Source organism: Mya arenaria, chromosome 1 (genome assembly GCF_026914265.1).
Source record: "Mya arenaria isolate MELC-2E11 chromosome 1, ASM2691426v1".
NCBI classification, from domain to species: Eukaryota; Metazoa; Mollusca; class Bivalvia; order Myida; family Myidae; genus Mya; species Mya arenaria.
This window is the reverse complement of record NC_069122.1, coordinates 42796865-42812041: the sequence shown is the minus strand read 5'-3', so window position 1 is coordinate 42812041 and position 15177 is coordinate 42796865. Positions and strand designations below refer to the sequence as shown.

The window sequence follows — 15177 nt, the reverse complement described above, 5'->3', positions numbered from 1 at the left end:
TTGGGGTGAACCTTTCTTACACGTGCGGCTATGGTAGATGCTTTTTCTCCCACCTCAGTTAAACAAAATTAAGAAAAAATATATGTTTTGCTAGAATTAATTTGTGCGTAGTGAAAATAAATGCGTATGGATATGTGATAATTCGTGGTTGTCATGGATATGCGCGCATGGAATTCAGATTATGTTAATAGTCAGATCGGTCTTTAAATAGTTCTGAGGAGAGTGAAGCATTATTTATTGAAAGGTGCGTGAAAACTTTTTTATGGTGACAACTGAAGCGAGAAATAATTAATATGCATTCTAAATATTGCCACAAGACAAGGTTTCTATGATGCTACAGACGGCAGTCTTCAATAAAGGAGGTAATTACAATGTGATGACCATTAAAAAGGAGTTCCATACGGGTACTTGTTTTATTATTGCCCGAGGGCAAGATAGGAATTACAAGCAAGGTTAAATGTTTGGATCTACTAATCTGAGGTGGGAGAAAAATTAATCAATATATAGATTTTCTGTATAGCTAAATTATTAGTTTAAGGTTTCTTGTTGCAAAAACACCGCATTATGAGTTTGTATTTTTCTAATCCCTGCATTTTCCTTAAATAACGTAACACATTTGATACAAAATATTCAAGAAAGAGCTCAAATTAACCTCAAGGAATTTAAAATGCCACGTTGTATTATGATTTTCCAACAGGTTATGACAAAACGCTCGCCGAGTTTACATACGCCGACGGCGACATTAACGAAATCATATTTAACTGTATGGCGGACTCGTCATTCGTCGGAATATCCGGCCGCCTCTCATTTAAAGATGGAGGCGCTGATCCTGACAAGAGCATGGTGTTACAACGCATTCAAGGTACTTTTGTAATTGTCAAGGTTCGCTTTTGCTTGTACAGGTCCGGAATTCAAAACAGTCAGTATCCTTATCGTTGCCAATACTATATATAACTAACATATTATTAGCTCGTCTGCTATTTCGAAAACCAATGGTGTTTTATGATACCCGTAAAGTCATTTTCATCATTGTTTGCGTTGTGCAATTGTTTTTGCAGTTGCCATAACTGACAAATCGGTGGAGCTATCATAATGTAACTTGGAACACTTTTTAAAGGAAACAATTTGCATGTGTTTTGCATGTCAATGAACGAGACGCTGTATAATTGCTGTTTTAAGGATATTATTAATTTGTGTAATTGAATCATCTTTATTAAGTCATCTCGAAATCTGTGTGTGTGTCTTAATGCGTCCGCGTTGCCAAAACAAAGAAAAGAAACGAACGACTGAGGTTACACACAACACAAATCATTTCGTTATACAGGTTTATCCACTAAACCGTTGCTTTTCTAGTTACCTTTTCCTCGCTATTAGATATATCATTATGTGTCATAACATACTTTAAGCAAACACTTATCATAGTACAACTACTAGTGATGTATGAAAGTATGTATTTAATTTCCAAATATATTTGTTGTGGTTTTGTGTTCTTAAAATATTGACAATTATATGAATAGCGATATTAAGAGTACATATGTTAAATATTATGTCTGTATTTATACGGTAATTTATAAAGGTTGCAATGTAGAGTTATGATTTAAGTCTTAGAATACAGATTCATTTTAGAGTTCATTATACAAGGAAGAAGGAGACAATACATGTAAAGATATTGAATTGATTTGGGCATAACTCTTGCCCTAGAACTTAATAGATACCCACTTGTAAAACATTTCTGCATTTAGTTTGGTATAAACGTTAACAGTCTAGGTAGAAGGTCTTCAATGTTTTAGAACATGCCTTAATTTTGATTATATTATGTTTGAAACGTTCGTTTATATCCTGCTATTAAACAAACTGACTACCGAATTCAAATGAAACTGTTAACAGTATGCCTATTTTACGAATTTTAAACATTTTGAACAGTCACTGCAAAAAGTATACCACTTTATGTTTACAATTCTACTCGTATAACCGTTTATCGTCGTTTGATCAATTAGTGTTTCCTAATGAAAAGAAAATTTATTCCTTGAATTTCTATTTATTTCAGGAGGAAAAAGGGTGAATGTCGGTTATGTTACACAGGCGACTAATACCAAGCAAATAATTTGGCTGAAAGGAGTATTGAAATGGAAAGGTATGACACCTTTCAACCTATCAACCATATTATAACCAGTTAAATAGTGTAAACCATAGCGTCATTTTCACCAGCACAAGCAAATTGAATTACTGACATAACAGATCATTAGCTTTAAAGCTTCCTTTTCGATCCCGTCTTGAGTACTCTGTTTTGTACATATATCAATTGACTGTCTACATTCCGAGTATTATTGCCACAAAAATCCTTATACCATGCTCAAACTTGGCATATTATCTGGAAAGTGAAACTGTTTTTTTTTTTAAATACATATTGTAAAACATATAGTATGACAGATAGGACTGTAAACTAAAAGTAGAGTGAAATAAACAAATATGTTGAAATCATGCACGTCCTACTATCATTATTTAAAATTAGTTATAGCATTTCTACTCACCGTATAACATTTCTGTCTAAAAAATATTGAGCATGAAAAGGGTCTAGTTCATATATTACAAATTATACGAATTAATTCAAAGTGAGCCAGAGCGACCGTGATAATTTACGAAAGTTTAATTTGTAATAACTATAACCGACCTATATATTATCGTTTAAAAGCACATAAGGTATTTTATTTACAAGGATGTTGATTTTGGTTGCCAAGAAAACCATATTTATTTTGTGTCATTTGAAATTGTTTTATAAATGCTTTGAAAAGGTTTTTGAAAATATCACTCAAAATTATTAACCGATGCCCTATATAAATGTAATTCACTATTTCGACTGTTTTACAAATAGTAATCAACATTACAATGTTTTGAACAATTGACAGTTTGAACTGTTACACGCGCGTGAGACACCATCATAGGTAAAAGTAAACTGCATATCGTTTAAACTCATGAATTTCCGGTATTGGTTTTGTAATTAAAATCAATATGTGAAACTTCAATATATTCTCTTTATAAAGGTATTTGTCTCTTTCGTGTTTAAACAAAATATATAATCAGGTAATAAAACAGTTGTTGCATTTGCATTTGTTCAACAGTGAAAACTTTTGCCCCTCGGTGTCGTGGATGACATTCTGAACTGTTGCCTTCGGCCTATCTGACTCGGTACTACAGTTCAAAAATATCTTAAGGTGATCATTAGGTTTGACGTCACTACCAAATAAATAAATTGACTTGTTTACACAGGCCAAAATCGCTACGCTTTGCAATTATATCGCCCACATGTGGATGTATATAACTTTGTCAGATTAAGATGGTTATAGCAGACAAAATGTCACTCCTCGAAGAAAATCTTTAACTCCATTATATTTCTTTTTTATCCATATCATTTAGGCTTTACCAGTAATTGTCACATGACTGTGAATGTGAAATCAATGAAAAATACTAGTTTAATTAAAAATAACTTAATTTTATTTGCATTGTAAATGAATGAATTATAAGCATTTATATTCACCTTATATAATAATACTTATAGTACTTAGTTATAAATAGCAAGTATTGTCGTTGGGTCTGTTCGTACATACTAGTCCCGAAACTTACCGAAAACCCCGCTTATGTGTCTTTGCTCAGTAATGGTGAGTGTTGATGAATGTGATATATCTGTCTATGCATGTTTGTAGGCCCCTTGCCTGTTGGTTTATATTAAGAGTATATCAAGATAACATTTTTCACACGTTTTGGATTTAGTCTTTGATTATGGTGGGATTTCTTAGAGTTTGTTTTTAAAGATAACACTATAAACGAAGTACAAGGCGACGTTTTATAGACGCTAAAAAAATCCGTAAAATTACTAGACAACACTTCAGACTTGCTTGGTTTACAAAAATAAAATGCTCCTATCCAACATGGCTTAAGATTAATGTCGTTGTTCTTACTTACTTGTATAAACACGACGGCCATTACAAATTGAGACTACACATATTTCTTCCAGGCAACAAAATACCACGTGACTCGACATACGTGACCTACCGAGAGATCACCATCCCTCCAGTAATGTACATAACCTTGTGTACCCTTGCAGCCTGTGGAATCATCCTGGCTCTCTCCTTGTTTGGGTTCAACATTGTGTTCAGGAGCAACAGGTACGTTAAAACAATACAAACTTTCTTGAAAAGGGGTAGGCACAATAGTCCAGATTTAAGCAGAAGTACTGTTTAAACTTACAGCCATTAAGACTATACTAATATTACACGAGAGACCCCCAATGTAAAAGTCGTGTTAGTGGGCAATAGGTCTAACACAAGACAAAAGCTGACCACGTGACATAACGATTCGAACGAGTCAACATCATGTTCGGTAAAAAGAAACACGTGTATGCACAACAATTGTTCTTTCAGGGTTTAAATTGGTACACAACTAATGTGAACTATTTCGCATTTCAAAGCAACCGACGACGCAATACCTCAACTTTTTTGTCAAAAACCGACGACGTGCAACGTGTTGATGGGATGAGTTTCCTGATAAATAAATTGTGTGACTTACTATGCATTATGATTGTGGTATTTATTAGTCAAATATAAACATGTATATGTTTTTCTAATGCTGTAAGACAACATTTATCGGAAAACATGTTTCAATTGTGCTTGCGGAAAAAATGAGAGAGGTTGGCCATTGTAACTTTCTAAACTTCTTTTTCCTATAACCAAATTATTTTTGCTTTTCGTAATAACAGAATTCAAAAATTTCATATTTCTATAGAATTTTGGCCTCATGTGTAGGATTATATATACCCTGTGGATAGAATTTATATTATGGAACTTCCGTTTGATAGGCGAACGTGGTAACTAGACCAGAAAGGTTATTTATTTTTTTCAATAACAAGAATTTTTGTATTCTATTATTACGAAAAGCAAAAATATTTTTTTTATCATTTGGTTAAAAATATAAATTGCTCAACATATCGCTCAGTAACAAGGTATAGTGTTCAATTTTACTCAAAGTCTGCCCTATGTATTGTAAAAATGATATGGAAATATCAAACTTACAGCGATTTTCCCAAAAAAAATTCTAAAAGCGAAATATATTTGCTTCTTGCAATAACCAAATGTGACGTGACAAACCACGTGGTATGTCTACACTGTAATGTGCGGTCATTTCATATTCATATTTCGAGTCTTGCCTTTTAAGTATCTATTGAAGAGAATGCCAACACGAAACATGTATGAACGTTTTATTCATAATTGTTTTATGAATCATACCAATGTTGAAGAGCATGTCATGCTTTGTGTTACCTCACACACTTGTACAAGACACAGTAGGGTGTCAATATGAAACGGTTTTTAAATATGTATATGATTAATTTAATTTAATCCCATGTGTCAACCAGTAGTCAACATATCGTTTACTATTTATTTCTAGATCAGTGAAGATGTCCTCTCCGAACATTAACAACGTGTTACTGTTTGGATGTATGATGTGCTACTCAACTGTGTTTCTCAAACCGACAGAGACGACGCATGGAGCTGTTTGCAAGGTGATGTCGTGGTCCTTTTAAGCTTGCCTGTGTGTCGAAGAAAAAATGCAACACATCATCCTTGCACAATACAAAACCAATTCAAGATTTTCATTCTAATCTTGGAAAATGCTTTGCATGTGACAATTTTTGCATTTATAGGAAGAACCATCATAGTTATCAGGAAGAAACCATTAGGAACAACATACACGTATTTGCGATCACTACGGGACGCTCTTGTTTGTTACTTAAGTATATTTCTACTGATGATTATGGAAAATGTAAACTATGGAATAGTTTGTTTACAATGTTACATATATCATTTTATAATAAACAGTTTCAATTAAACCGATACGTTTACATCAAATATTCAGAAAATACGGCTGTGATATGTGAAGGCAATGTGGTTTCATGCAAAGTTACGGTCCTTTAATGTTAAATTTTTAATGTACTTATTGTCCAGAATACCACGTAGGCTTGTGCAAGGTATGATGGTACTGTTTCAAGCATTGCCAATGAATTGTGAAATATCGACACTGTCAATGTCCTGAAAAAATATGTTCCCCAAAACTCACTTGTTTATAATAAATGCGTATTCCATTTTTGTTGTATTTGCCATTTTGTTTATAAACTTGCACTGTTACATGGGTATTCAATTATTGTTTTAAACATCACTGTTTCTTTTCATAATTAGCATACATGTATATGGGGTTTTCATGCTTTTCAAATACAACTTTAACTAGACCGACATGGAAAAGGTAATATTAATATATTATCTTTGAAATATGTATTTTTCACATACATATAAGCAACAAGGCTACAATAAAACACTATTAACTTCAGGGACAAACCCAGTAGTGTTTTTATACATCCTTAGAGACACAAGGTAAGGGCCAAAATTTAACAAGAGATACAAACGTACGAACACCACCAATCCACGTAAAAGTTGATGTTGATGGACAAAACTGTATTCGATAGTGTTTTACATCTTTCCTTTTGTAAATGTTTGGTTCTGTTAGTTTATCCTTTTCTACTTGTATAGGCTCGCGTCTGCCTCTTCTGTATCGGGTTTACAGTGACATTTGGTGCGCTATTCACTAAAACATGGCGAGTTTACAGAATCTTCACCAACAAAAAACTTCTTAGAATGGTAAGAGTTTTAATCAACATCTTAATGGTATCGTGTTGCAACAAATCAAAACGCATGAACAGTCTCTAAATTTTTGTATTAAGGTACGTAATATCTGGTTTCAAATTTTATTTGTTTATAAAACCTACTTTTTACGAGAAATACAACGGCCAAGGCCCTTTTGGCTTTCATCTGAATCATGTGTCGACATTATTATAGCACAAGCATTTTTATTTGCATCTTTTGTTTAATGTCGACTAAGTTCCCTGTAAATTGCCCCTAAACCGAGTTTATTAAAAACAAATTTACTTAATAATTGTTTTAAACATTTCTAGACAATTAAGGACTACCAACTTCTTGCAATAATCGGTATCCTAGTTGCTGTGATTACCGGCGTCCTTATTGCATGGGAGGCAGTTGGGCCGCATTCGGTAGTAGTGCAGTACATAGAAAAAGAGGTGACCTTCGTGTTATACTGTTTGTATAAAGGTGTTCTTAGAGAAGTCAAACTCTAACATTGTAATCATAATGATATAAAGACATTAAAACGACAGGGACAAGCTCAATATAGTATTTAGTATGTTCAGAAGTCGATATGCAGATATTAACTATTATTTGATTTTTGTTTTCAGATGCATATGGAAGGAAACGACGCTAAAATTCGACCGTTTGTGCGCATGTGCAGGTCTGATTATTCGGTGTACTTCGGCTGGGCCATCTACATTATAGAGGGCGCCCTTCTGTCGTTTGGAGCATTCCTTGCCTGGGAAACACGACACGTAAGGTCAACCTTTACAATGCCTTATCATATTTAAAACATGACCCGAATACCATCTGTGAGTCGGTACGTAGGGGTATTTGATGAAAATCATATGCTCCAACATGTATTGTTTCGCTTTAGAACATTGGTCGGAAAACCACACTTAAAATCATTCAACGTATTCATTACGACAGAGAAAAAAGGCACGAAATGGAAATCGTCTGTGAAGGACCTAATTAGTCAGGTAATATGTCATCGAATGCGCCCAACTGTAATGTTTGCTTAGCAGTAACTCTGAAAAGTTTGTTAAGAAGACGCTATCTTAGACCGTTAACATGCGTCTGGAATCAAGGCCGTATATTTCTTTTACCATGAATATGAGTCTGGTAAATGGATTGCGAAATTTGAGACCATAATTACAGCCGGCAATTAGGGAGGCGCTATTTTAAACCATTCATATGTGTAATGTATCACAGAGGCGCTAATTTAGACCATAAATAGGAATCGAGTATCAAGGAGGCGCTATCGAATACAAAACACATGATTCGGTCATGACAAGGAGGCTAATTAAGACCCTATATGTGTGTGGGTACCACGGAGGCGCTATTTTGGACGATAATTACGGTTCCAGTGGCAAGGAGGCACTATTTAGACCATTGGTATCACGGACGCGCTTAATTACGAGTCGAGTATCAAGGCGCTATGCAAGACCACTAACATGAGTTTGTTATAAAAGAAGCGCTATTTTAGAGCATACATGTGGAGGATATTACGGAGGCGCTATTTTAGGACATAATTACGAGTCGGGTATATAAGGAGTTTGGTATCAAGGAGGCGCCAGTTCACACCATAAACATCCGTCCGATGTTCAGGTGTTGCTAATCAAAACCATATACATGATTCCATTATTAATATGATGTTATTTCAGATATATTTCTAGATAAAGCGTTACAATAAAGCTTCTGTTATTATTGGATCAATATTGTCGTTTGTAAACACGGAATATTTCAAATGACCTTTTTATTATATACCTATAAATATTATCCCAAATATATTCTGTATTGTACAGAAAATGTTAAATATTAATATTAATAATAATAATAATAATAATAATAATAATAATAATAATAATAATAATAATAATAATAATAATTATAATAATTTTGATAATAATATAATAATAATAATAATAATAATAATAATAATAATAATAATAATAATATAAAAAAAAAAAAAAATAATAATAATAATGATAATATGACTTTCGAAGCTGTGTACTCGTCTAAATATATATCCGTATTGTACAGAACAATGTTAAATAACCTATAATTTCATCTACGTTACAGTATGCTTTGTTAATAAGTCAGTTTACAATATTTGTTCCACATGACGTCCTTATTCTGCATTTACGATTGCAAGTCTTCGTTGAAAGTTTCTTATGACACCAGTGTTTTTCTACAAATGGCTCCGTCTTACGTTAACAACATAGATAGTATATAAATAGCTTTCCTTAGCAATGCTTGCAAAACATATTTTTCCAAACATTTAGGTCACGACATTTGTTGCCATCATCATTCTTAATAAGAACAACTTTATAATTCGTACAACACTTCAAGGCTACCCAGACTGTAACTTTTTCAGCGTTCAAGAATATCTCATTATACTAATTTGGCTGTTCAATTCTACAATACCTACAGTTCTTTTTATTTACGTGGACACTGAGAGGGAAAAAGGCATCGTCTAAATCATCCATTTTACAAATGACTGCTTGAAATGTTTTTACGTTTCAAATGATAAATGCAATGAAAACAATTTATGGTGTATGCTTTAAATCCTTCTTTAGAAGTCTAAAAACACTGGTAGAACTTGCAGCGTTGTCAATGTCAACTTACACCCGAAGAACAGACCATACAGATGTTTTACATATCGTATATCTTCTTTAGTTCCACAGACTTCTCATTTTAAAACGGGACGTAGACATCAATGGTTGTTAGGCTGTCTCTTGGCCCTCTTCAAACCTTTTTGTTTCATATTCAACACTGAATCTAAATATTTATTGTCATGGTTCTGATATTAACTGTAATTGATGATTTGCTTTCGTTAAATGATTTTACCACTTCTGGACTATTCCCTGGATTGTGCCATATTAAAAGCCCGGCCAACAGGAAATTAGGAAAAACGTAGTTTTTAAAGGGGACATATATTATGAAACACCCTGTTTATATGAGTCGGGTATTTTTGAGGCGCTTTTTCATGCTCGAAACATGGGTCGGGGGTCAAGAAGGGACCATTTTAGTCGGCTCTTATGGGTCGGGTTTTGTGCAAAGGATGAGGCGTTTTAAAACATATGTACGAGTCAGGTGTCAAGCAGGCGCAATTTAAGACAATGCGTACGAGTTTATGTCCAGTGTCAAGGAGACGCCAATAAAAACCATACGTAAAAGAAGAGTGTCAAGTAGTCGCCATTTAAGACCAAACATACAAGTCGGGTATCCAGAAGGCGCTATTATAATAAATAAAGAATGAGTCAGCTCTAAATGATGCACCATTTAAGAAAACTTAAACGAATGAGTCGGGTGTCAAGGATGTGACATTTTAGAACATAACAGCAAACAACGATCATGCTCTACACTAACGAGTATATTTATTATATGTGTCATGAAATATACTTAATCTTTCCAGATCTGAAACAGTTAATTTAGCTGTATTATATAATTTAACTAATATCAATTTAGAAAAAACCTATTGGTACTTGTATACGGAATGTAGGCGTTGCCAGTATGGGGCATTTGATTGATTTATTACTATTTGTCCAACGGATGAACGAAGTATCTTTAAAAGCTGTGCTCGAGTTGTACATTAAGATAATTAGGTTTTTGTAAAGAAAAACTGTAAGGATGATTTAAAATGGTTCGTATTAGTCCCACAGCTTATAGATATACAGAGTTTAATAACACACATATATCTGACACGGCTCATCTAAGTGAAAAAATAAGCAAAAACTTTGCTGTGCTTCATCAGTTATGCAATGCGTTGTACACAGCGGTATCAATTTTATGCATTTTAAAAAAAATAATCTTGCAGTTGTATCTGGTGTCTTGTACAAGGCCAGTAGTCATTAATTCAAAAACCGTTTTTAGAGGCACAAGTTTTGACCCAAACGACACTAACAGAGAAACACAAACGTACACACACCATAAACAGACCATATCGCATCAAAATAGCCTTTCCCGATAAATGATGAGTATTTTTAAAAATTGTGTACGTTCCGAACCGCTGTTTGCAAATTTAAGTCCAATCAGTTTATATTATGTGAGGACGCTGTTCCACAATGACGCTCGTTATCTTTCGACTGTTATCCTTAAACCAATTAAATATGAAATACCAAAACGACATTAAAAGAGACTCAAACACTTACACACAACACAAACAGACCAAGACACGCATCGAAAAACCCTTTCCTGATAAATGATAGCATTTTCGCTTTGAAACGGTCAGTCAAACTCGAGTTCACTGCACGATCCTTTAATAATATATTGTAAATTGGAACTCAATCGATTTATTATTGTGTACGTTCCGCACCGCTGTTTGCAAATGTAAATAGAACATATCGTGTGAGGACGCTGTTCCCCAATGACGCTCGTCATACTTTGACTGCCGTCCGTGGATCATCTAAATATTTCATGACCTGCCTGTAAATAAATAGTTATACTTCTTTAAGAGCAATATTTTTTTGCGGCGAAGTAACTTTTCCGATGTGTTTAAAGTATATCTAATGAAACACTACTAATTAAGATATCCATTAATGCCATATGAATAAAGATAAACACAAAGTCTTTCTTGACGAAATTCTCAATAAAATAAAATAAGACATAAAAAAACCCCGTTAATATGACCATTTAGTCCATTAGTTAAGCAAAATCATCCAGAAGTTCTCAAATTTTCTTTTAGAAAGTCTCCCAAAAATCCGGATGATAAATTCCCTGAACGCTTACGAACATGAAACTTTAAAGACTATTACATTGCAGTTTGTTACGACGCACAAGGCAATGACCAATAAGACATTGAACTAGAAACACAAATGTGTGAACACCACTCAGACTACACTCATATTTGTTGAATGGGTTGTATACGTATTTTAAAGGCTACAAATGTGAAAGCATTTAATGCAGAAAAAAACAGTTCGATATGTTATGTTATGTTATTTAAACCGTATATCAACATTGTAACTTAATAGCGAGAACAAGTTTTTTTTTATTTGTCGTACGTTAAATCATGAGCAGTTCAGTTGCCAAAATATTGGAACTAAATTTATTTAGGTTCTATTTTCCATGAACATTTTCAGGTAAAGATCGAGGCCCTGAACGACTCTCACCAGATTGGCCTCTGTCTATACAACGTGGTTGTCCTGAGCGCGGTTGGCCTCACCTTGTCTCTTATCCTGGAGAATGAGGTTGTCATGCTGTATGGGATCACGTCCGGATGTCTCATCATTGGAACTACAGTCACACAGCTTGTGGTATTTCTACCAAAGGTATACGACATCATTGGATAACGGTTTGCATTAGCATGGCTATTAAATCTTATTTTGTAACAATACATTTTTTTTATTCCTAGAAAGAAAGATAAGTGAGTATACAATCAATTATTAATTCGTTAACACATTTAAACATATATAGTGGTCCACGTTGTATTCTAAATGGCGTGGAGTATGTAAAGTTGTATCTTTGTTCGTAATTAAGTGGATGCTTCTTGTCACATAATTGAATATCCAACCCCATTTACTTCACGAACTTATAACAAGCCGATTTGACATTGTGTAGTCTAGAGTTAAAATTGTTTGTTGTAAACGAATGTAAGTCCCTTATTAAAATGGCCATAAGAATATAAAAAAGTAAAATATCCCCATATACTTCGCACACTTATGGCAAACAAAACAAGACACTTAGGCCTAGCTAGCGAATATGATAAATGTTTGGTTAAAGACATGTTGATTGTATATAAACATACCCTGTTATGAAATGTTAAACATTTAATTGTTTCAGATACATGCTGTTCACTCAAAGGTTGAATCTGCAGTACAAAATAACGGCGCCATGTTCAAATCGAATACCGGATCAGGGCCGGCAACCAACACTAAGGCTACGGATGACCATACATCGGATAAACAGTAAAATAAACAAACAATGCCAAGTAAAGAAAAACGCTGATCGGGCATTTTATTCAACCATTAGGGAAAATGATACCAGACCTAGCTAAGCAGTTCGTTTAGGCATTTTATTTTATAGTTTTTTGGAAGAGGATAACACAACTAGCATGGCTGATAATGGATTTACCTCGGATAACCTGTAAAGGTTAAAATATGGACAACTTTAAAAACAAACGTTGGTCAGGTATTTCATTTAACCAATGGGGAAACGAATCTCACGACAAGCATGTCGGATAATTGCCTTTCCTCGGATAACCTGTAAAAGTTAAAACATAGACTACTTTTAAAACAGCATTGATCGGGCATTCCATTCCATTAAAAAGGAAACGAATAACATAACTAGCAGGGCGGATAAGAGCCTTACTTCGGATAACCTTTAGAAATTAAAACATTGGCAACTTTTAAAACAAACAATTGTCAGGCATTTCAGTTTAATAATAAGGAGACGAATAACACGACTAACAGGACGGATAAGAGCCTTACTTCGGATAAACTGTAGATGTTAAAACATGGATATCTTTAAAAACCAAACATTGATCGGGCACATCATTCAACTACTTTGGAATCCGACTTACACAAATAGTATGGCGGAGAATTACCATACCAGAAATTACTTGCAGAGGAAACAAAAAAGGACCTTTTGTTTCGCATTCCATTTAATTATTCTGTATTGAAATATCAAAACTATTACGGCGGAAAATACTGACATCTTGGATAATCAGGAAACAAAACACACTATTCTAGAACCGATAGGACGAATAACATGGCAGATAATGACCATACATCAGATACCCAGTAGAAGAAACAAACATGGACTTCTTAAAAAAACGTGCTGCTTGGATTTTTTTATTCATTTATTCTGGACGAAACCTCGCAAAATAAGGAAAACAAACACACATAGTACGACTAGCATGGCGATAAAGAATATGCCTCGTATAACCAGGAAAACAAACACACATTATTTAAGATTAATACGGCTAGCAAAGCAATAAAGACGATTCTAGGATAACCAGGAAAACAAACACACAATATTTTAGATTAGTACCTGTTACCCATGCAGACCTTTTAAAGTATGCCTGATTCATAATGCGAGTATGTACAAATGTTAGTATGGTCGACTATACTGTAGATCACAAGCTCACAAGCGACTAAAATAAAGAATACAATAAAAAAATCAAGAATCAAAACTTATCTTGATAGCTACAAACGAAATAAACCTTGTAACAACATGCTTTAAGTACAACGTTAATGAATTTGTGTGTGTTATATCTCCAAAGTGAGTTTAGTGTCAATGACTTTTCACTACTTTACACCTTGCCATAACACTCGCGTGCATTTTTATGGTGATAGTGAGTTTCGGCTCAGATAACGGACAAGAACTTTCTTGAGTTATGTGACTAGAATTCCTTCCACGGTTATGTTGAGGTGCAAAATTGCAATAACAGGAAGGAAGTGTATTAAAACAAAAAAGTTCCAAAGACATAACTATCATTTCACAGGTTGTCCAGTTTAAGAGTTTTCAATAGTTATTGAATATATGAGAATGAGTGACTTGTTCTTATTCTATAGAGAATGAATTACTTGAAACTTTCCAACCTTTTTAGGGAATCATTATGAACGTAGTGATTGCTTTAAATAGTGCGCATATAGTGTACTGCTTGTAGATTTATTAATGTCGACATTGAAATACCATTATCAATGAAAATTGTTTGGGAGCTTTTTTATTTAGGACATTGATCCTTATTCTAGGTATCTAACTTCTAACATGACTTATTGGAAATTTATTTTCAACAACTGTTCGTGAATAAATATTGTTTTTGTTTATTTTTTTTGTTTCTTTTGTGGTCGTGGCACCGTTAACTTTGTATGTGTTAGGCAAACGTCTGTACCATGTTGACATTCTTGTCTTTACAAATCAACTTTAATCGCAGTTATAACGCATGTTAAACATCAAACGTATCACATTATATATAGCTCGTTTGATGTCGCTTTTATAATAGTAAAGTGGAATAAAAATAGTAAAATATTATTTTACATCAGCACGAAGAAAGCAAAATTAAGTTAATAAGTGTCTTTGTCATCAAAGGAGGCAGAAAACATAATTGTCACAGATTCAGGCTCATTCGGAACTATTTCCATCGATACCAACCTAGAATTTATAAAGACGGTTTACTGTGTCAGAAATCCTTACATTTGACTACGTTGCAAGAAGACGTTCAATTTCAATTTAGCAGTTAAACTTAATGACTTTTCTTTTGAGAATCTGAATTATTTATGCAATAGTACACTTCACTGACATTCAAGTTAATCTTAGACATGCAAAATTCACGTTAAAACACCACAATACATTAAGTTTATCGTGATTATCATAAAAATTATTCCTGTTTCAAGTCTTAAATCTCTTAAAGAAGTACATATGACGCAAATAATACAAACCAAAAATATCGAGCTAAGCTTGATCATATTATAAGAGACTTAAGAAGTTTCGAGAAAATGGGACCGGATATTCTTTACCTAAAATGAAAACACACTCAAAATGACCACTG

The 15177-nt window shown here is 33.8% G+C and overlaps 1 protein-coding gene across 1 annotated transcript; it reads left to right on the top strand.

The window, feature by feature from the left end:
- Positions 1-765: 765 nt before the first annotated feature.
- On the top strand, positions 766-12596 carry LOC128227348 (gamma-aminobutyric acid type B receptor subunit 2-like). Its single transcript, XM_052937788.1, has 9 exons — positions 766-862; positions 2048-2134; positions 4013-4163; positions 5440-5554; positions 6576-6683; positions 6998-7120; positions 7295-7441; positions 11768-11956; positions 12468-12596. The coding sequence occupies exons 1-9, from the start codon at positions 766-768 to the stop codon at positions 12594-12596; spliced, it is 1146 nt and encodes a 381-aa protein (XP_052793748.1).
- Positions 12597-15177: the final 2581 nt, after the last annotated feature.